Genomic DNA, 22,345 nt, shown 5'->3' with positions numbered 1-22,345 from the left:
AGTAGCTGAGGCTGGCTTCAAACCCATGCGATCCTCCTGTCTCAGCCTCCCAAGCGCAGGGATTACAAGTGTGCGCCACCACGCCCAGAAAAAACAAGTAAAGTTTACATCCGCAGTGAGGAAGGCCTGCTGAAGAGACACCAGGCTGTGATTTGAACATGCTTGCCAAATTTCATATTTTGCTAACCCCAGATCCATACTTTGTTTAGATCTGAGAGAAGTGATTGGGATCAGACGATGTCATGAGGGCAGGGCCATGATGGGACTAGTGGCTTTAAGAGAGAACTGAGCCGACACTGGGATTTTGCCATGGGGTCTCTTCCTCGTAGCCCCATGAGACAGTGCAGCCCGAAGTCCTTGTCCCTGGACTCTCAGCCTCCAGAGCCCTGAGCCAAATAAACCTTTCTGTATCAGTTTACCCAGTCTCAGGTATTTTGTTTTAGCAACAGAAAATGAAATAAAATGGAAAATTGAGAAGCAAAATGGAATGATGCTTAAAATTGTACGTGCACAGGTTTTGAGGAATTTGTCCTGAATTAGAAGTGTGTCTTGGCCAGGCGTGGTGGCGCACACTTGTAATCTCAGCATTCGGGAGGCTGCGACCGGAGGATCGCGGTTCGCGGACAGCCTCAGCTACTTAGTGAGGCCCTGTTTCAAAAATAAAGAATAAAAAATAGGGCAGGGGATTGTAGCTTGGAGTTCGAATGCCCCTGCATTCCATCCCCAGACCTGGAAAAAAAAGAAAAGAAAGGAAAAAGAAGTGCGTCTTGTATTGTGCGCTGCAGAATTTCCCATACAGGGGTCAGCCGTAAGCATTGGGGAGCTGGGTTGGTTAATTATAGCACATTCTCAAGGAACACTGGGTACCCTGTACACAGATACAGATATCAAGGGAGAGTACTTGTTACCGCAAGGGAGTTTTTTTGGCTTAGCACTTTTTTCCCCAAAGAGGCTTGCAAAGTAATATACACAATATGCTAGTTTTTTTGGGGGAGAAATCTGTGCATAAGTATCTTCCCTAGAAGTAAGTTGTAATCTCATTTGTGGATTTTTCCAGAGAGAGGCTGTACATTCACGAGCACATTGATTTCACTCATGGATATATATATATAATTTTTTTTTTTTTTTTGGCGGTATTGGGGATGGAACCCAGGGGCATTTTATTTCCGAGCTAGCTACACCCCCAGCCCTACTTTTTTTACTCTTTATTTTGAATCATGGTCTCACTGAGTTGCAAAGGGCCTTAGTAGTAGCTGAGGCTGTCCTCGAACTGTGATCTTCCGTCTCAGCCTCCCAAATGCTGGGATTACAAGTGTGCGCCACCGCGCCCAGCTCATTGATATATTTTGGAACCTACTCCCTATGTACAAGGATATATCAACCCGCCTCAACCCCTTTTGTATTTTGAGAGAGGGATCTAAGTTGCTGAGACTGGCCTTGAACCTGTTAACTTCCTGCCTCAGCCTCCCAAGTACTAGGATTACAGGCACGTGCCACTGTGCCCAGCTCTCATTCTTCTCAACATCTCCATGTAGGTAATATGTTTTTCTTTAGTAATTTCTCCAGGCATACACAGTAGGTGATTAATAGTGAGTACTAGGCCATCTCGGCCACCCGCGCTGAAGCCAGAGTGCCGTGTGACTCCTGTCAGCCAGCGGAGCTGCAGCGGGGGGATGCTGGGGACTGATGGCCCTGTGCTGTGCGGGAAGAGGCCGAGTTGGGCCACTGGAGCGGGCCTCTGCTCTGTTCCGGGGAGCATTCCTTGCGTCTGCGTCCAAGTCACCAGCAGGCTCCCGGTCGCAGAGCAGGTACCTGGCAGAGAGCAGTCCCGAGTAGCCTCAGCAGGGCCGGCTAACACAGCAGACCTCGAGCAGCGGTCCTCTCCTGGGCAGTGGCTCTGAGGCCCCGCTGTGACCTTAGCCATGAACCGCAAGGCCATTTGGCTTGTCTAGGCCTGGACCTTAGTGTCTAGCATTGAGCTCTAGGAAGAGACCGAGAAGGACCCACCTCTGTGCAAACACCTCTTAGGATCATATCATAAAGCTAAGGAAAAATGCTCCCTCCCGTGGCAGCTGCGCGGGGGAAAGGCGCAAACGCTGGTGTAACTCTCTGCCTCCGATAGGGCCAATGGCTCCATCTTGGGTTCTTACAGCTGTGATTATAAATGCAAGTCCAAACATTCCAACACTCATCCCACACCCACCCACCCCGTAACTACACTGGACTTTCCTTGGCAGGGTGTTTTGGGGATTGGAGATTGAACCTAGAGGCATTCTGCCTCCTAGCCACATCTCTACCCCTCCCGCTACCCCTTTTTTGAAACAGGGTCTAAGTTCTCGAGGGCCTTGCTGAATTACCAAGGCTCCTCAAACTTGCGATCCTCCTGGTTTAGCCTCTCAAGTACTGGGATTATAGGCATGTGCCACGGCACCTGTTTTTCTTGTCAGTTTTTCTTTTTTAGGAACTGGGGAGCGAACTAAGGGACATTCTACTTCTGAGCTACGCCCCAGCCCAATTTTTTATTCTTTTCTTTTTTTTGGTGGTACTGGGGTTCCTGGAAACCCTTCTACCTCCGGGCTACACTCCTAGACACCTACTTTTATTTTTATTTGGAAACAGGGTCTCGGTCCTGTCTCTACCTTCCAAGCGGGGATTATAAGCATGCACCACCATGCCCTGCTGAATTTTTTATTCTTTATTTTGAAACAAGGTTTCACTAAGTTGCTGAGAGCCTCAGTAAGTAGCTGAGGCTGGCTACAACCTGTGATCCTCCTGTCTCAGCCTCCCAAGTACTAAGATTCCAAGTGTGTGCCACTTTTTTTTTTAAACCCACCTGGCCCTAACACTTCACCCGTGCGCCTCTTAGTTACACGCATCTAACTCTAGTGCTTTCTGGGTGGGACACAGACATTCCTGTTCTGTGGCACAAGTGCTTTGCCAGTCACTAAGCGAAAGGCCCAAGATGAAAGGGCTGTGGACGGTCATAGTGGAGACTCCTGCCTTTCCTCAACGGTTTGGAGGAAATTCTCTGGAGCGGATTGAGCAGGAAGGGAAAGAGGCTCTGGTGTCGGACTTCAGCAGCTGCTGTCATCCAGACAAGTGGATTGGCCCTCGTGGCGGCCTCATTTTTTTCACCTGCAAAATCAAGTTAGTAAGCTAGATGAAGGGGCGCACGCCTGCAATCCCAGTACTTGGAGGCTGAGATGGGAGGATCACAGTTTCAAAGACAGCCTCAGAAGTGCAGTGGGACCCACTCAGCAACCTCGTGAGACCCTTTCAAATAAAAAGGGCTGGAGGTATAGCCGAGGTAGAATGCCGCTGGGTTCAATCCCCAGTACGATACAGGCACACAAAATGAATTCAAATAAAAAGAGCTGCTACCTACAATCCTCTCTGCTCTACCAACTGAGCTATTGAAAATAAAAACGGCTGAGCTGGGTGTGGTGGAAGATTGCAGGTTCAAAGCCAGCCTCAGCAACTTGGGCTCTTTCTTATTTATATTTTTGCGGGTCTGGGGATGTAGCTTCGACCTCTGAGCTACACCCCCGGCCCTATTTTTTATTCGTTATTTTGAAACGGGGCCTGATTAGCTGAGGCTGGCCTTGAACCGTGAGCCTCCAATCTCAGCCTCCCAAATGCTGGGATTACAAGTGTGCCTGGCTCAATTTAGGCTCTTAACAACTTAGCGAGACCTTGTTTCCAAATAAAACTGGGCTGGGAATGTAGCTTGGAGATAGAATGCCTCTGGGTTCAATCCCTAGTAACACACACAACACAGCTGGGAGTGTCGCTCAGAGGTAGACTATTCTACCCCTGGGTTCAGTCCATAGTACTGAAAAGAAAAACCTGGCTCTCACTGATGAATTGGGAACAATTTTTCTTTTTCTTTTTTCTTTTGTTATTGGGGATTGAACCCAAAGGCGTTCTACCTTCAAGCTACACCCCCAGAGCTCTATTTTTTATTCTTTATTTTGAAACAGGGTCTAAGTTACCGAGAGCCTCCCTAAGTAAGTGAGGCTGGCCACAAACCTGCGATCTGTTTCAGCCTCCCAAGTACTGGGATTGCAAGTGTGCGCCACCATGCCCGGTGGGGGTGGGGGGGCAACCTTGATTTCCGGAAGACTAACTTATTTTTGGTAAATGCCACCCATGAATACACAGTTGTTCCCAGAGAACAGTCTACAGCACTGAAGTCTTAGAAAATAGGTGACAATTGAAAAAGAGAATCTAAATTTTCAGGTCCTTTAATAATTTAATGTTTTAAAACCTTAAGTCTGCAAAAGCTTAAGGTTTCCGGGTCTGCCTGGTCCCAGAGTCACAAAGGGTGTGTGGCGGCTGTAGAACAAATACACAGCAAAGTTCAGACACGAGGTGCCGCAGTGTCTGTCACAGCAGTTTGATTTTCCCTGTGATCAAGGACTAAAAATAAGGTGCTTAAAAACCCCACACAAGTCTCACAACACTCTCCTCCAGGGCCCTCTGGGCCTCGGTTTCTCCTTCTGTAACATAAAGGAGTCGGGTAAGACTCGGTGTCAGGCCAGCGCAGAGCACTGTGAGTGGACGGGGCGGGGGCCGGCCTGGCCTGGGGCAGGCGGTGCTGCCTCTGAGCCTTCGGGTCCTGAGTCTGTTGGTCTTTTGATCTGAGAGGCTGGTCTACTGTGATTGTCTCATGGATTCCAGTGTTGGTATATGCTGTAAATTTATGTATAGAATTAAATATCCCATTTATTAATTTATAAAGCATAATAAAACCAGACAGTCGTTTCTCTTCACCAGCAGATCTTGCTTGGGAAAAGGAAAACACGTTAATGTACAAATTTCAGCAACGTCAGGGATTTCAATACACCCAGGTGGAGGCAGAGATCACTGAAGTGCAGTGATGTGTCGGAGGCGTCATTTACTGTAACCGTATAGACAACTGCCATGGTGTCTTTGTGCCGCAAAATTAGCCCTGTGTGTGTTTTAGCAAGAAAAACTCAACCGCAGACAGCACAGCTCCCGGCGAAGGCACGCAAGTTCTTTTCACACGTCACACCCGTCGGGATCTCTCCTTCCTATATTCCACAGAGCAGCCGTCTCGAAATCTGGCTCTGAATTATTTTGAAAGCAAGTGAGCAACAGACATACAGATGGCCTGTCCTGAGGCAGGTGCCGGGTGACTCCCAGGAAAGCAGAAAACGGCTGCCTGACAACCCAGCACTGAACCTCTCACACACAGATTTCCAATTATCAAAAAGAAAAACAAAAAAACCCAAAACCCACAAGACCAGAGAGTCACGCAGAAGCTAGGATTTCTCTGAACGGGAAGCACTGCACTCACCAGGAGACAGGGCGAGTTCCTGCCCATTCTCAGCTCACTGCCCCAGGTCCAGCTGAAGAAAAAGGGCAGCATCACTGAAGACCCCAGGAGCCAGGCACGGGCCTTCCCGATGTGGGGGGCCAACGCCGGCGCCTCGGCACGCAGGGATCCCGTGGCTTTCCTGACGCGATTCTGCCAAACTCAAGCTTCTCTATTTATTCTCTTGAGCTGGGTCTTGCTAAGTTGCTGAGGCTGGCTTTGAACTTGCCATCCTCCTGCCTCAGCCTCCCAAGTTGCTGGGCGGATAGGCATGTACCACCATGCCTGGCTCCCATGCCTACTGTCTGATAACCCAGGTCCTCAGGTAGGGCTCGTCTCTCTCTCTAACCAGGATGCGATCAGATACTAATGTATATACAGCACAAAGACAGATCATGGCAGCAAAACCCTGGTCTTGTGGGTCACGCAGACACTGAGAGAATGCTCTGGATCCATTCTGTCCTCAGTACCTCGGGAGGAGAACTTCAGAACACGCCATCGCTTCCCACTTCCTACCGCACACGGCCAGATGGGCAGCAGCAGCGGGAACGCTCCTTGCTTTTCAACATTCAGAAAACACAACAGTCACTGCTCCAGAAGCCGGTCCTGCTCTGTCCCCTGATGAGGACCATGGTATAAACACACACGCGACTACAAAACAGCCCCTAGAAAACCGCAGGATCCTCATAAAACCGAGCCCTCCCCACCGAACAGCCTTCTGGTCTTTATAGACAGAGCCAAGACTCATCCGGAAAGACAGGCGGAGCCGCTCAGCACGACTTCCTGGAGACCCCGCACACGGCCTGGAGGGCGGAGGGCGGAGCTGCGTCCCTGCCCTCTGGCTTTCCAGGGCCTGGGTGCCAACTCCAACTTGCCTGTCAAAGACCCAGGCGCTAATGCCAAGGCTCTGGCTTTGCAAAGCCGCGGCGATCCTGGGTCCATCTTCATTGCTGGGGACATCTGGAAGGACTCTCCCAGGCTCCCTGTCCCTGGGCGCCGTGTGGTCCTAGGCACGCTGACAGTTAAGAGGCCAGTCTGTTATTCTGAAGCACCGCCCTGTACGCCTCCTTGCCGGCTCCCCGTTCGGCACCGGTCTTGAATGTTGCCCCGAAAGCAGGACAGGAACTCTGCCTGGGGAAGAACTCCCCACGGAAAGGTCGGACCTGGCCAGAAGCCCGAGGTCACTGCTGGGACGAGGCTCCGGGGGGAGGCGAGGGCGGTCCCGGCCTCCATTCGCAGTTCCTCCAGGAACCTCAGGGTCTTCCGAGGCCCTGCACCGTCCTCAGCCGGGCCGGACAGCGCTGGGGGTGGGGAAGGGGTGCCGGACGGCGCCGCTCCTGCTCTAGACGCTACACGTCATAGCGGTTCAGGCTGTATGAGTTTGGGTGGTTCTGGCTGCTGTACTGAAAGTGGTCAGTCAGGACGCTGCTGCGGTACTGGTAGTCCCCGTGTGGTGGGAAAAGGACGCCGTTGTGGGGCTTCTCCAGCGGGCTCCGATGGTGCTCCTTGCTGAGGTCGGCCGCGGAGACGGGCAGCAGGTGCTTCCGGGCCTGCTGGTTGGCATCGTACTTGGTCTGCACGGGAGTGGAGCAATGAGACAGGCTGGCTCGTCAACCAGGGCACGCGGGCACACCAGTGTGGCTCAGGCCTCGAAGCCAGCTGGCCAAGGCACACAGAATAGACGACTCGGAGGGCGGGCTCCCGTGGCGCCAGGACCGCCCCAGCCTCCAGCTCCCCTCCCTGCCCCTCCAGTCCGGGTGAGCCCCGGTCCAGGCTCACCTTGTTGTACAGGAAGACGCCCAGGATGGCCGTCATCATGCCCAGGACGTTGGTGCTGGTGACGGGGTTGCGCAGCATGATGAGGGACACGGTGATCACCATGATCCTCTTGGTGGCGTTGGCGACCGAGTAGCTCAGGGGGCTGATGAGGTTGAGGATGCTGAAGGCAATGACGTTCTGCGCGAAGTTACAGAAGCCACTCACGGCCAGGAGGAGCAGCGTCCAGGGCCACTGGGACACGTAGGTCTGCAGGGACGGGAGGCAGAGGTGGGTCAGTGGGCAGAGCCACGGCAGGCCCAGGCCTACGGTCATTGCGTCGCCTGAGGTGCTTCATATGCGTGACCTCCGACCCCGTGACCCGGAAGGCACAGTAATCGCTCAACATCTCCTCCAACGAAGAGGGCCTAGCAGAGGGAAGCCAGGGGCCTGAAGGGCACAGAGGCAGGTGTGGACCAAAGCTCCCCCTTGTCCTTCAACAGGGGATGGCCAGGCACTCGGGGGCTAGCAAAGGGCCTGCTTGATGAACATGATGCATCCCAGAGGGCGGAAGATTCTGGAAAGATGGTCCCTGGGTATGCAAAGAACCCGGTAATATGAGAGGGATGCCTTGCCCCCACTGCCGTGAACTTCCAGGAAAACTGCTTGACCTCTCTGGTCCTGTTTTCTTCTTTCGTGCCAGGGGATGGGAAATGAGAGAGAACGATCCCTGCACAGGCCGCTCAACCCGGCTGCTGGAGGGGCAAACAGACTTGTGGCTTTGAAAGGGCTCCGAAGCCAGACCTGGTGGCCCGTGCCTGCAATCCCAGAACTTGGGAAGCTGAGACAGGAAGATTGCAAGTTTGGGCCAGCATACAATAATTTAGTGAGACACTGTTTCAAAATAAAAAATCAAATAGGGCTGAGGGTGTAGCTCAGAGAAAGAATGCGCCTGGGTTCATTCTCTACTACCAAAACCAAACAGATTAATTAATTAACTAAGCTTAAAAAACAGATACACAATAAAACCAACCATCTCTTTCCCTTCCCCTGGTGCAGTTTCATGGGGTGTACTGGGGATTGACCCCAGGGGATTTTGTTTTTTGCGGTACTGGGGGTAGAACCCAGGGGCATTGTACGTCCAAGCTCCACCCCAGCCCTATTTCTTCTTCTTTTTTTGCAGGTTTGAGGGTGGAACCCAGGGGGCTTTCGACCTCCGACCTCCACCCCCTGCCCTATTTTTTATTCCTTTTTTTTTTTTTTTTTTGGTGGTACTGGGGGAACCCAGGGGCCCCAGTGATGGACCACATTTGGAGATGGTCCCTAGGCATCTAGGCTACACCTCTGGGCTACACTCCCAGACCTATTTTTTAAAAATATATTTTATTTGGAAACAGGGTCTCTTAAACCAGCTGAGGCTGGCTTCGAACCTGTGCGATCCTCCTGTCTCCGCCTCCCAAGCGTGGGGATTACAAGCGTGCGCCACCACGCCCGGCTTATTCTTTATTTTGAAGCAGGGTCTCACTAAGTTGCGGAGGGCCTAAGTAGCTGAGGCTGTTCACAAACCGCGATCCTCTGGTCTCAGCCTCCCGGATGGGATTACAAGTGTGCGCCACCACGCCCGGCTGATCCCAGGGGAGTTTTCCACCTGAGCCAGACACCAGCTCTTTTAATTTTGTTCATTAGTGGGAGGAAGTCAGGGCGACCAGACACATGCTCCCGGGATATCCCTCCAGGTCTGTGTGTGAGGCTTGGCCGCAGTGTGTGTGGCGCTCCTGGGTGGCGGTGGGACCTTGAGCGGGTGGGGCCGGCGGGAGGAAGCCAGGTCCCTGGCACCTTGCTCTCTCGTTTTGCTTTCTGGCCACCATGAGGTGAGCAGCCCCCTCTACCACGTGTCCCAGCACGATGGATCGTGCCACCCAGGCCCAGGCAACAGAGCTGGCCAGTCATGAACGGAAACCTCCGGAACGGGAGCAAAAGAAACCTTCCTCCTTTACGCTTTTATGTCAGGTACTTTGTCATAGCAACAGAAAGTGAACTAACAGGTTTCGTGCCCCGGCCTGTCTAGATTCCTGGCTTATGAGATTTCTTCCTCTCACATCCGCTCCTGCCACTGCCGTTCCCTCTGATGTGGCCTGAGCTTGCTCTATGCTGTCGGCCAAATTAAACTCCTTAATTAAGTTATTTAAAGAAACTATAACTTTATTTTTTTTTTACTTATGTTTTGTTGTACTGGGGATTGAACCTAGGGGTATTCTATCTTGGGGCTACATCCCCAGCCCTATTTTATTTTTATTTTGAAACAGGGTCTCACTAAGTTGCTGAGAGTCTCACTATTTGTTGAGGCTGTCCTCAAACTTTTGATATTCCTGTTTCAGCCTCCCAAGTACTGGGATTACAGGTGTGTGACACCACACCCAGCAATAAACCTCTTTCTAACACCAGCCTGTCTCAGACATTTTGTTATAGTCCCAGAAAACGGACTAATACAGACGCCAAGGGCATGCTGCACAGTGAGCACAGTCACAGCTGCCCCACAGAGATTCCACTTTGGAACCACTCAAGAAGTGTGAGTTCTCAGCGCTGGCCAACTCACCAGGTCGCTGCTGACCAGGAAGGCCGAGAGGTCCACCAGGACCCAGGTGGGGATCATAAAGAAGACCGCGTGGCAGCCCAGGATGTTCAGCAGCCGGAGGTGGTGGATCCGTGAATCTCGCAGAACCTGAACAGAGAAAGCCTCTTAAAGGACGACTTCCAAGGAAGGGCACCAGGTGCCCGGGACCCCACAGGGACCGCGTGGCGTTCGGCCTTACACATCAAACCTTCAAGTTTATCTCTGATGAGATACACAGCTCATTCTCTACGCTAGCACCACGTTCCATGTGTAAAGGCCTGAGAAAGGAAAACCAAAGTGTTCTACGAAATGCAGGTTGAGGATGCAGTGAAACAGGCGCTCCAGGACCCTGCTAGCTAAGTCTGGATGGGTATAGCCTTCGGGCTATAACCAGGCAGCGTACAGCAGAAACCACGAACACCTCGTACCCAGGAACTGTACACACATCCTGAAGAAATAGCGAAGTCAGCAAGACACCACGCAGGATGCTGCTCACCACTGCCTTATTTATGATGGAAAGTGGAAGATAACTCGCATTTCCCATCGGGGAACTGACCACAATGATTGTGGTATGCCCAAAGTGCGTGATAATTACACTGATTAAAAGCAACAACTTTAATTGATGCAAGGAAATGCCATCTCTAATAGCAAAGGAGCAAAACCAACTTTCACTGTAGCTTTAATATTGCAACTCTAAGAATGTGCAAGAAGGGAAGCTAACTTCACTAAGCAGCTGGATCTCAGGCTGGAGCACATCTCTGTGGACAGTATTTCCCAGCATGCCTGGGGCCTGGGTACCATCCCCAGCACTGCACAAAAGCCTAGGATGTAATTATCTTTAGGGAGCTAGATTTTGACCTGACTCCACAAAGCGGACGTCTCTGGAAGGCCAGGTCTCTGACTCTTCATCCCTAGCACCCACCAGAGTGCCTGACACTCTGCTCAGTAAGTCAAACATTTTTATTGGGCTGTTCTAGTTGTTTTTTTTTTTTTGTGTGTGTGTGTGGTACACATATGTTAATTTTATATTAGAAAAGCATCAACTCAGCAGGGCGTGGCGGCGCACGCTTGTAATCCCCGCGCTTGGGAGGTTGAGACAGGAGGATCACGCAGGTTTGAAGACAGCCTCAGCTATTTAGTGAGGCTCTCAGCAATTTAGTGAGACCCTGTTTTCAAATCAAGTATAAAATAGGTCTGGGAGTATAGCCTGGAGGTAGAAAGCCCCTGGGTTCCACCCCCAATACCATCAAAAAAAAAAAAAAAAGAAAAAAGAAAGAAATGCATCAACTCTTTTATTTTGTGGTACGGGGATTGAATCCGGGGGCATTCTACCTCCAAGCTACACACCCAGCTGGATTTTTTACTCTTTATTGCGAAACAGGGTCTCACTGAGTTGCAAAGGGCCTCACTATGTAGCTGAGGCTGGCTTCAAACCATGATCCTCCTGTCTCAGCCTCCCGAATGCTGGGATTACAAGCGTGCGCCACCACGCCCGGCTTCAAGAAGGCTATTTCTAACACCGAGGAAACCATGACTGGCTGGTGTCTCCAAAGCCACCAATGGGCTGCCACCCACACACCCTGAAACCTGGCAGCACGTGCCGGGGCTCACGGACCTTTTTGGAGAATATGTTCTGAAGCGAGAAGCAGAGCGTGGCAGCCAGGGCACTGACAAGCCCCCACATGTCGAAGGACAGCTCGGTGACAGTAGCCAGCAGCACGCCGCCGATGATGGGGATGAGCGACAGGTACACCTGGAGGGGAGGCAGGGAGGGCTGCGGGCCGGGCGAGCGGGGCGCGCCTGGCCCTGCCACCCCGAGGGGTGGTCTTCATCTGACATCCCTCCAGCTGCAGCCACCCTGCTTATCAGGGTTTGAAATCTGGATCCTCTGAGACCCCTCCTCCTCATTTCAGGCTCTCGGAACATACACTGCCTCCCGGCTGGGACACCCCACCTTCTGCTGGAGACCTTCCCCCTCACTGGGAGGTGCCAGTTCACCCCCATCGCAAGAACCTAGGCCTGACCTGGCAGGCTTCCGCGCTGCGTTCCCGAAGCCGGGCCCTGCCTGGGCCTCCCCAGCAGGGTGCTCCCCACCCACCGCAGCCACCCATCAGGCCATTCTTCCCGTTAGACCAGGGCAGGCCCTGCCTGCTGCTCTAGCCGCACACAGCAGGCACTCGACAGGGAGCCAGAGCAAACGCGACAGGTCTTCCAGCAGGTACAGGATTTCATGTGGCCCATGGCTCCCAACACCTGGATCTTCGCCTCATCACCGTTTTTTATTTTGGTACTGGGGACTAAACCCAGGGGTACTCTATTTCTGAACTATAACCCCAGCCGTTCTTTTCTTTTGGTGCTACTGAGGATTGAACTCAGGGGCTTTCTACTTCCAAGCCACACCCCCAGCCCTATTCTATTTCTTATTTTGAAACAGGGTCTAAGTTGTTGAGGCTGGCCATGAAGCTGTGATCTTCCTGTCTTGGCCTCTCATGTGCTGGGATCACAGGCGTGTGCTACTACACTGGACAACCCATGTCCAGTCTTCTTTATTCTTGGGTTTCAGCCCAGAGCTATGGAGAACACTATTACCAGGCATGGTCGTGCACGCTTGTAATCCCAATACTTGGGAGGCCGAGATAAAAGAATTGCAGGTTTGTGGCTAATCTCAACAACTTGGTGAGGCCTTCTGTAACCTTATGAGACCCTGTTTCAAAATAAGAAATAAAAAAATAGGGCCGGAGGTGTAGCTCAGAGGTCCGATGCCCATGGGTCCCCGAGCAAAACAGAACAACCAAGCACTCTTAAAGCAGGCATGACTTGGTAAGCCTACAATCCTGGGACTTGGGAGGCTGAGAAAGAAGGATGATAGGCATAAGGCTAGCCTCACAACTCAGGGAGACTCTCAGGGACCTAGCAGGACCTTCTTTCTTTTCTTTCTTTTTTTTTTTTTTTTGGTGGTACTGGGGTTCCTGGAAGCCCTTTACCTCCGGACTACACTCCCAGACCTATTTTATATTTTTATTTAGAAACAGGGTCTCCTAAGCCAGCGTGCGCGGCTGGCTCCGAACCTGCGCGATCCTCCTGTCTCCGCCTCCCAAGCGCGGGGATGACAAGCGTGCGCCACCACGCCCGGCCAGGACCTTCTTTCAAAACAAAACAAACAAAAAAAAGCCTGGGGGTGTAGCTTGGAAGTAGACTCTCCTGGATTCAGTCCCCTGTAGCCCTCTTTGCCACACACACACAGACAGACAGACAGACAGACAGACAGGTGGAGAGTCGAGGAGGGGCCCTACGGGCAGACCGATGGTATAGCTTGGGCGACTTGAATTCCAGCCCCTGCATTTCTGGCTGTGGCTCTCAGGTATGGATTCTTCTCTGGACTCCTTTTTCTTCCCTTGATAACAGGAATGATGAATACCTGCCTTATCTGCTTTGTGGGGTGGGTACCTGAGAAGTCAGTACACCATTATCCACGGCCGCCTGCCTGTGCGGGCCAATCCCCAGTCTTTCCCTCACTTGTGAAACGCCCCGCTTCTTGCCCAGCTGGGTCCAATGTCCCCTCCAAGGGAAACCTGATAAAGAGGAGGTGCTATCGGGTGATGCGACGGCACACCCCAGGCGACTCTGACCCCCGGAGGCCTGTCACACCTGTGTCACCCTGGTGGAGGGCGGCTGGGGTGAGAAGAGAAACCCAGCCAGAAGCGGCCCCATTTCTAAAAGCCGATCCAGGGCTCTGAGTTGCATGAGGTACAGGATGCAGAAGCTGACCACTTGGAAGAGAGGCGCCGTGTCCCGCATGCAATGGATTCTGGCTGAGACAACAGGGGTTCCACTTCCACGGAGGGACACGAGGCCACACTGGTTCTCCCTAAAGTCACAATGGTTCTGGCCCAAGTCAGGAAAGACCCGAGCCTGGCACTGCCCGCAGACCCTGGACTTTGCCAGAAGCGTCTTCCGCGGGTGGCCTCGCGTCCTGCTTCCATTTCGCTGTTAGTCATTCCTGGCGGTCTGCACTTCGAGACTGGGCTGGACTTGGCCAACATCAGACGCCTTTGAGCATCTGGCTTCTGACCCCAGAAGCCCCCAGCAGACCATTCTTCCTCGCAGAGAAGTGAAAACCTATCAGAGCTCCGCTCCACCCCCTGGCCCCAATTGCAGATGCCCTACCAAGACAGGGCCAACCCACCACCGCCAGGCAACCCAGGAAGGGAGCCAAAATCGGGAAGAAGTGGAGATGTGGTGGCGCACACCTGAAATCACACCTGTAATCTCAGCCTTGGAAGGCTGAGACAGGAGTATCGCAGGTTCGAGGACAGCCTCAAAAAGTAGTGAGACTCAGCAAAGCAGCGAGGCCCTGTTTCAAGATAAAAACTAAAGGCCAGGCATGGTGGCACACACTTGTAATCCTTCGGACTGTAGGCATTCGGGAGGTGTAGACTTGCAGCCAGCCTCAGTCAGCCTCAGCTACTTAGTGAGGCCCTTCGTAACCCAGTGAGACCCTGTTTCAAAAATCAAAATACTAAAGAATAGGGCTGGGGGTGTAGCTAGGAGGTACATTGCCCCTGGGATTTCATCCTCAGTAGTGGGGGGAAAAAAAAAAACACCCACCTAAAATACAGGACTGGAGGCGTAGCTTGAAGGTAGACCGCCCCTGGGTTCAAACCCCAGCACCACAATAAATCAACCGACCGACCGACCAACCAGGACAAAGGCTGGACCCGAGAGGGATGGTGGGACCCTATGGCAGAAACCCCTCAGGCACACACACCCCACTGCTTGCAGGGTGATTCCGGGGCAGTAGCAGGAAAGAGGCCGCGGGAGGCCTCTGCGCGGACTTCCTTATTTGACAGGAAGCAGGCGGTGCTGCCAGGATCCTGGACCACGTCACCAGTCGGGCAACTGCGGGCAGTCCCCACCTGCCCAGCGCCCGCCGTACCTTGGTGCTCTGCTTCTCCTTCATGATGATCCGGGACAGGAGGACCACCCAGATGGGCATGGTGGCCTTGACTGCAAAGACAGCGAAGGGCACTCAGGGGCCGCAGGGAGGCGGAGGGTCCGGCGGCCCAGATCCCCAAGCTCTCCGCCTGCAGAGCCTCCTGCCAGCCCACCGGCGGGCCGCGCGGCTCAGCGTCCTCATCCTCCTCGCTCCTTCCCCGCCCGAGCCCGGCGGCCTCCGAGCGCCCGGCAGGCGCCGCCCGGCCCGCACCTACCGGTGTGCGCGTAGGACACCGGCACCTTCCAGATGCTGACGTGCGCCGACACCGACGCGAAGTACTTGCCGAAGGCGAGCGGCAGCACGTAGCGCGGGTAGAAGCGCGGCGGCAGCAGCGGGCCGGGCGCCGGGTGCGGGCCGGGCGCGGGCCCCGAGACGGGCGGCGCGGGGGGCACGCGCCAGGCGCGCAGCAGCGGCGGGAGCCCGGCGCACAGCGCCAGGATGTGGCAGAGCGACACGGTCACCGGGAACGGGAAGGCGCTCAGGATCACCTTGTTGACCACGTTGCCGCCGGCGCTCAGCGCGTACCACAGCAGGCACAGCGCGGCCACCCGCACGCCCTCGCGCGCCCCGCCGCCGCCGCCGCCGCCGCCCGCCGCGCCCGGGGGCCCCGCGCCCGCCGCCGCCGCCATCCTGCCCGCTCCAGCGGCCGCCCCTTCCCGCCCGCCCGACGCCGGGCGGGGGCCGGGCCGGCCTGGGCCAGCGCCGCTCCTCATTGGCCGCCGCCGCCGCACGTCACTGCCGCGCGCCCGCCGACGCGCCCGCCAGCACGTCTCGCGCGCAGGCCCCGCCCCCGGGGGTCATTTCCGGCGGGGGCGGAGCCCGGAGGTGAAGCGAGGACCTGCGGGGCTGGCGCCGGCCGGGTGCGCTCGGGTCCGGCTGTCCGGGGAGCGAGGCCCGGGGTCTGAGCCCCGAGCCCCCGCAGGATGGACGAGCGGCGGCGCGGGGCCCCGGCCTGTCGGGTGTGCGCTTGGGCGCGCCGGCCTGCGAGCCAAGCCTCCGGCTGCGGCACAGCGACGCCCACACGCGGGAGTGCGGATGGGCGAAGGGCGGCGGACCCAGGGTCAAAAAGATCTTTCGGGGAAAGAAGCTGGACTGGAATAGTCACTGCACGGCGGGCGGGCGCCCGTGGCCAGACTCCGGCCGAAGGGCCATCCCTGAGCACCTGGCCCCCAGGGGCATGTTCCGGGGGTTACCATCTCCATTCCACCGAGGACGCCAGAAAGCGGAAGCGACTTGGCTTGGGCGCCCGGCCAATTTGGGGGCCGTTGTCACAGCAGCCTCCGTGGCCACCGTCTCCAGAGCTCTGCAGGAGGAGCCGGTGCGGATGCTGACCGCGGATGCCCCAGGACCGCCGGGATGGACCAGCCAAGACTGCCTACAGCAACATAACCTTATCCAAGGACTGTGGTTTGTCCCCAAAATCTTGTGTTTCCAACTTAACGTAGAAGGGGTGTTAAGCCCAGCCCCCTTTCATAACTTGCCATGTTGAAAACTGGCAACTTGATCCCTCAAATGCGGGGGGGGGGGCACTTTATCTTGTCTTAGTGTTTTTAAAGGCAGACAGTATGTACCCCGAGGCATAAACACGGGGCTGGGAGCAGTGGCCAGGGCCTAGTTCGGAAAACAGGACATGCTGAGCTGGGCATGGTGACGCACTCTTGTAATCCCAGTACTTGGGAGACTGAGACGGGAGGATCCCGATTCTCAGTCAGCCTCAGCTACTTAGTAAGACCCCCCCTCCCCGCAACTTTAATGGGAACCTGTTGCAAAAGAAAGAATAAAAAATAGGGCTGGGGTATAGCTCAGAGGAAGAATGCCCCTGGGTTCCATTCCCTAGCACTACCAGAAAAAAAAAAGCTGATAGTATGCCACCCCTCCCCCCCACTCCAATAAGCTACAGCTGTGCCTCTGGCCTTTTGTCACAAAGGAATGTCACATCCTGGGGCCACAGGCATGCCAACAGAACTTACACAGAGTGGAGGTAGGAAAGTAGTTACACCACAGTGTAACTTGGTGTCAGAAGGTTCCACTTAGAAGTCTGTTTTCTCTCAAACTTTTTTTTTTTTTTACCATCTATTTCAGTCCTCAACTCTGGGGCAGGCTCTTTCATCCTCCAAATGGGAACATGTGTGCAGGAATAGAGACTGACCCAAACTGCTGGTGTATGACAGGTTGGAGCTTAGTCTTACAACGCCCTCAAGGCAATGTCACTCTACTACCCTTTTCTTGGGAGTGGGGGATCCTGCACCAAACCTTTGTCACAAATTCCTGCTGGCTTTGATCAAAACTGTGGTTCTGCAGACAAGGAAATGCCCCAGGTCCTCCTGAGGTGCCTTATGTGGCTGCCCATTTCAACAGGACGCAGGTGTTAATTAGTAGAGACAAGATGACCTATTTTAGAACGGACACAAAAAAAAAAAAAAAAAAAACAACTAAAGTCTTAGTTGATGGTCTCAGGAAGGAGGAGACCAAAAAGAATTATTACTTTGTAATCAAGGGAGAAAAGTTTTTTTTCTGTGTGTGGTACTGGGGATCGAATCCAGGCTATTACTACTTCTGAGCTACAATCCCAGCCATATTTATTTATTTATTTATTTATTTATTTATTTATTTATTTTTGAAACAGGGCCTCACTGAGTTGTGGAAAGCCTAAGTTGCTGAGGGTGGGCATGAACCTACGATCTTCTCAGCCTCCCAAGCACTGGGATTATAAACATGTGCCATCCCGCCACTCAAAAAGTTAATTCTTTTAAGAACACCAGGTAGTGCTACAGCCTCAGGGGCTGTGCCCAGCAGAGGGCTCCAAGACAGCTCCGGAATGCCATGCCATGCCATAACTAGAAATATTTGGGGGCAAAACAAAATCATTGAGATTGAGCCAGGCAGCAGAAGGCTGACCTGGCCCCAGCTCCCCTCAAGTCTGGCTGTGGGGTCCAGACTCCCTGGCTAAGCAAAATATCCAGGAAAAGGGCTGATTTGGCTGTGAAAGACCAAATGAGAAGCAATTCTCAGACGGGTTTGTGCAAATGTTTTTTTTTTTTATTTCCACATTTATATCACAAGGTGTCCACTTACTGGACCAAATAGCAAAGTTGCTCCCTTCTGCATCCTGAGGACACAGAAGTCTAGGTACTGTACATTCACTAAGGCTCCTTGTTTTTGCAAATTGCGTTTATGACAAATAACCATAAGGCAAACGAATCTAAAGGAATGGTCATGAGTGTTCCCAGCGCCGGCAGCCTCCCACTCGCCGCAGCACAGCTCACACACCAGTAGCACCCGCGGTCACTTTTTTTGGGGGGTGGGTCCAAAAATGTGAAATTTTCTAGATGTGAGCAGGAAAGGAAAAGAAAAGGGGGGAAGAAAGGAAATATATTTGGATGGTAGTCAGATGGAATGAAAATAAATTTGAGAAAACAATTTCTGCAGCATTTCTTTAGTTTTAACTGAAACCAGACACAGATGGGTGGATGCCCGGGAGTGTGGCTAAGCTGGCTGGCCAGCTGGCTCCCCCGCCTAATGCCAGTGGCCGCTGCAGCCAAGAAGCTTCCAGCGCGTGATGGAAAACACCAGTGGCTGGGTGGGGTGTGGGCAGAGGCAGCGGCCTGCTGTCTCAGACACTGGGTGATGAGAACAGAAACGCAAGGAGATGAGATGCATGCACCTGCCGCTGTTGACGGTGACCACCCACAGGTTTCCTGTGCCTGCCTGCAGCCGAGATCCCAGCGCTCAGGTGCTGGGGGCGTCTGCACCTCGTCTGGGGTGGGGACTAAAGCTCATATAGCTGGGTCGCTATAGAGTTCTGAACTCACTTTGCCGTCCTTCCTTCTGCGCGGTCCTTCCTTTGCAATTTTGTTAGTAAACTGGTAGCAGCATGTCACAAAAGGAGGAGTTTGGAGGGAAGAGCACAGAGACCATGAGACCCCTGCCCTGCCCCTCCCGCCTGGGCTGGACTCCTGGGCTGCCAGCTGTGGAGGCAGCTGGACCGGCCACCGGCCACCCCGGCCACTATGAGGTGGGAATGCACTTCTGGCGGGCGGCTGGTCAGTCCAAGCAGACGTAAGGCAGAACGTTCAACCGCCCGTCGTCGCCGTGCGGGTCAAGCGATATGCACTGCGTCCAGTCATACCAGTTACCCTGTGTGTCCCGACACCCGTTCACCCCTGGCCACTGGCCGGCCTGGATTCTGTCGAGATCGCCCTGTGTGACCTCTCGGCTCAGCCCCGGGAGGTCTGTGGGCGGCCCGTGCGGCACCAGCACGTGAGGCTGCCGGGCGCCCCGCCGGGTGCTCTCCTCCTGCTTCAGGTACTCCGACATGAAGTGGTGGGCCCCCGGGGTCTGCGCGCCCGAGGACGAGAGCAGGCTGCTCTGCCGGCTCAGGTAGGACTGGATGATCTCGTTGCGCGACAGCTCCTTCCAGTTCGTCTGCTCAAAGGGGCTCTGGAGGCTGGCCTTGGCCTCCTGCTTGTCCAGCTCTGTCCTGGGGGGCTGCTCTGTGTGCACAGGGCTGTCTGCCCGCACTGGCTCTTTCTGGGTTAGAGGTTTAATCTGTCTCGTCATGGGGTCAAAGGTGAGCTTCCGCTCTTTTAACCGGACAGGCTTGACGCCTGCCTCGGCCACCTGCCCGTCCAAGTTCACCGTGTAGTCTCGAGGCCGGTACCTCTTTTTCTTTTTGCTGTCCGAGCCGCCCGAGGAGGCGGCATCACTGTCCACCCGGGAGGAGTCGGGGGAGAAGCTGGCCCGGGACTGGAGGGCTTCAGCTGGAAGCAGCACAGCCCTACAGCCCGGCCCCGCCAGGCGCGGGTGGCCGTCGGGCTGCTCTAGCCAGTGCACTGGGCTCTCCGCGCTGGGCAGCAGCTCTGGCCGCCGCACGGGGGGTGTGGATGGCTGGGCCAGTGGGAGCGGCGACGGCACCTGCGTGGCATCCAGCGACGGGGGCCGTGGCGAGGGGCTGGGCACAGAGCCCTTGGGTGCATATGGACTCCGCTGCCGGGCAAAGGAGCCCTCATGCCGAGAGTTCCGGGGGCTGAAGGAGCAGCGAGGGGGCCCCCTGGGCTGGGGCAGGCCGGGGGTCTCGTCCACCCTGTGCAGGGACTGTGAGCAGGGGCCGGGGGAGCTGGTGTGTGGCCGCACGGCGTTGACGGGGATCTTGCTGCTGTGCTTGTCGTTCTCACTGGGCTCCAGGCGGCCACACTCGGCGCCCAGGTGCCCACTGCCATCCAGGGGGCTGGGGAAGCTCTCGGGGCTCCCACTGATCCCGTTGGTGGGGAGCGGGGACGAATTGGGAACCACGGAATCATGACTGGCTTTGGAAACCTTGGGCGGTGGCCCAGGGTGGCCGAGGTCACGCTGGTCACCCCGGCGCTTGCGGCTGCCCAGCCTGTCCAGCCGCTGCCCGGGCAGCCTCTGGATGTCATTGCGGTTCTTCAGGTCGTGGATGTTCTGGGGGGTGCCAGCCGCCCCCGCCTCTGGCCGGCAGTTGTGGGCGCCCCCGTTGGCCGAGCCGGCGGCCCCCACCAGCCCCCGCAGCGCCGCCTCATTCTGGTGCACGGGCTCGATGAGCTTCTGCCAGCTGCGCAGCAGCTTCTTGGCCCGCTTGGCGAGCTCCTCGTTCTTCGTTTTCTTGCGGACGTCGTTGATGAGCTTCCCGAGTCGGGTTTCCTATGATCAGACAGAAACATGCTTTTAGGACAAGGACATCCCTGTGAAAAGAGCTGAGCCAGGGAGAGTGGTAGCACCCAAGGCTTTGGCATGACCCCTAAACTGCTAGCTCCCCAGACACAAGACCTACTGGGATTTCTAGTCCTTTGTGACGATGTGAATTCTCAAGCTGTGGGTCTCAGGGCCACTGAGGGCATCTGAGAAGTTCTGTTTCACAGTCCTGCAAGGACACTGCCAGGGGCAGCGCCACTCACTGGAGCGCCCCCAAGCGCACCCATCCCCAGGGCCCTTGAGTACACAGTATGGCAGGAGCCTAGTTCTGGGGCCAGAAACACCGCATTCTCTCAGCACCCCATGGCCCCACTTGGTCCTCTGCAGGCCTCCTGTGACTCGTCAGGAAAGGGTGAGGACACGGGCTGTGGAAATGCAGCCAGGCTGGGGCCGCCCCGAGACCTGGGTCCAGCACTCACCTCCAGTGCCTCTTTGGTAATGGGGTACCTCTCCAGGCTGGAGATGACTTCCAACACCGCCACCATGTTCCGGATCTGCAGAACAAGAGCCACCTGTCAGATCTCTGCCCCTCTCCTGGAAGGCTGCTCCATCACAGCGCCCACCCCACGGATCCTACCTGCTCCCAGGACCAGCGTGGTGCCCAGCGTTGCCCTCCCTGCCTTCCAGAGAGCGCACACCTCCATGCATGTGCTCACCACTGACAGGATGCTCCCAGCAAGGGAGCTGCACTCTGTCCTGCCATGTCACGAGGGCTGGGCTGAAGGCCTCGCCAAATACAACACACACAGCTCCAAAGAGCAATACCGAAAACCCAGTCAATCTTCCGACATCAACAAGGCCCCAGAGATCCTCTGAACACACCAAAGAAGGAGCAAAAAGTCACAAGCCATAGGGGACATAGGTGACAAGGCCCAAGAGGTGTGCCTGGAACAGAGTGGGTGGCGATGCAGCCAAGACACGGCCCAGAGAGGGCGAGGAGACGTGTTAGTAGCCGGAGAGAGCAGAGCGCACACAGAGCCCCATGCCTGCCTGGCTGCTGGGCTGTTTGGCAGTGCGCACACTCCATCCCATGACCCACGCTGAGCTCCTCCACACACCACTAACTTACTTAGTGGCTCGAATAAGCCCACGGCAGACACTGTTGTTACCACTGCGCACGCATGCCTCCAGCACCCTGCCTGTTAACAGTGACCCTCACCTCAGGGACCTTCCTACTGATGCGACCCCAGAAATGACCCAAAGCAGCATCGGCTCAGGTCCCCAGGGGTCAAGGACACAGGCCAGTGACACTCTGCTTGACAGTTAACTGAGGAACCAGGCGTGGTGGCGCACGCCTGTAATCCCAGTACTTGGGAGCCTGAAACAGAAAGATCACAGGTTCCAGGACAGCCTCAGCAACGTAGCAAGACCGTTTCAAACAGAAAATAAATAAAAAAGCTGAGGGTATAGCTTGGAGAAAGAATGCAGAATGCTCCTGGGGATTCAGTCCCCTTCTCCCTGCTGAAAAAGATCAGACACACAGGTGCAAACAAAATCTCTAAAGAGTCTAGAAGCAACACAGGAAAGTATCTTTGAGTAATGGAAGAAACAAGTGTTTCTTCTTAGGAGCCACAAATGCTATCCGTCCAAGAAAAATGGACAAGTTCTGCTTCACCAAAATCAAGAACCTGTGCCTTTTTGTGGTACTGGGGATGGAATCCTGGGGCATCCTACCTCCAAGCTATATCCCCAGCCCCGTTTTTGTTTTTTTTTTTTGTTTTTTTTTTTTACTCTTTCTTTGAAACAGGTTTGCTGTCTGCGAACCATGTTCCTCCTCTCTCAGCCTCCCAAATGCTGGGATTACAAGCGTGCACCACCACCTGGCTAAGAACTTGTGTTTTTAAGACGCTATTGGGACACATGTTACTACAACATACTGGCGGAGGGTAACTCCTACAGCTCAACAGCCATCCCCTCCCCGGCAGCCACA

General features: G+C 54.8%; 2 protein-coding genes across 2 annotated transcripts in view; both read right to left on the bottom strand.

The window, feature by feature from the left end:
* Nucleotides 1–6,687: 6,687 nt before the first annotated feature.
* Nucleotides 6,688–15,332, bottom strand: SLC35E1 (solute carrier family 35 member E1; the record flags this gene model as incomplete). The annotated part of the gene is made up of 6 exons (XM_080714905.1): nt 6,688–6,912; nt 7,118–7,363; nt 9,690–9,815; nt 11,323–11,460; nt 14,644–14,714; nt 14,918–15,332. The coding sequence occupies 6 exons, from the start codon at nt 15,330–15,332 to the stop codon at nt 6,688–6,690; spliced, it is 1,221 nt and encodes a 406-aa protein (XP_080571031.1).
* Nucleotides 15,333–18,747: 3,415 nt separating this feature from the next.
* The window catches only part of MED26 (mediator complex subunit 26), a gene marked incomplete at both ends in the record, with an annotated part of 46,934 nt that continues 43,336 nt past the window's right edge, over nt 18,748–22,345 (bottom strand). Inside the window, 2 exons of the mRNA XM_080715971.1 lie at nt 18,748–20,364; nt 20,835–20,909. Coding sequence (XP_080572097.1) covers nt 18,748–20,364; nt 20,835–20,909 — 1,692 coding nt within the window. The remainder of the gene's footprint in view (nt 20,365–20,834; nt 20,910–22,345) is intronic.

Source organism: Muscardinus avellanarius, assembly GCF_963383645.1.
Source record: "Muscardinus avellanarius genome assembly, chromosome: 18".
Lineage (NCBI taxonomy): Eukaryota > Metazoa > Chordata > Mammalia > Rodentia > Gliridae > Muscardinus > Muscardinus avellanarius.
This window is presented reverse-complemented; position numbering and strand designations above follow the sequence as displayed.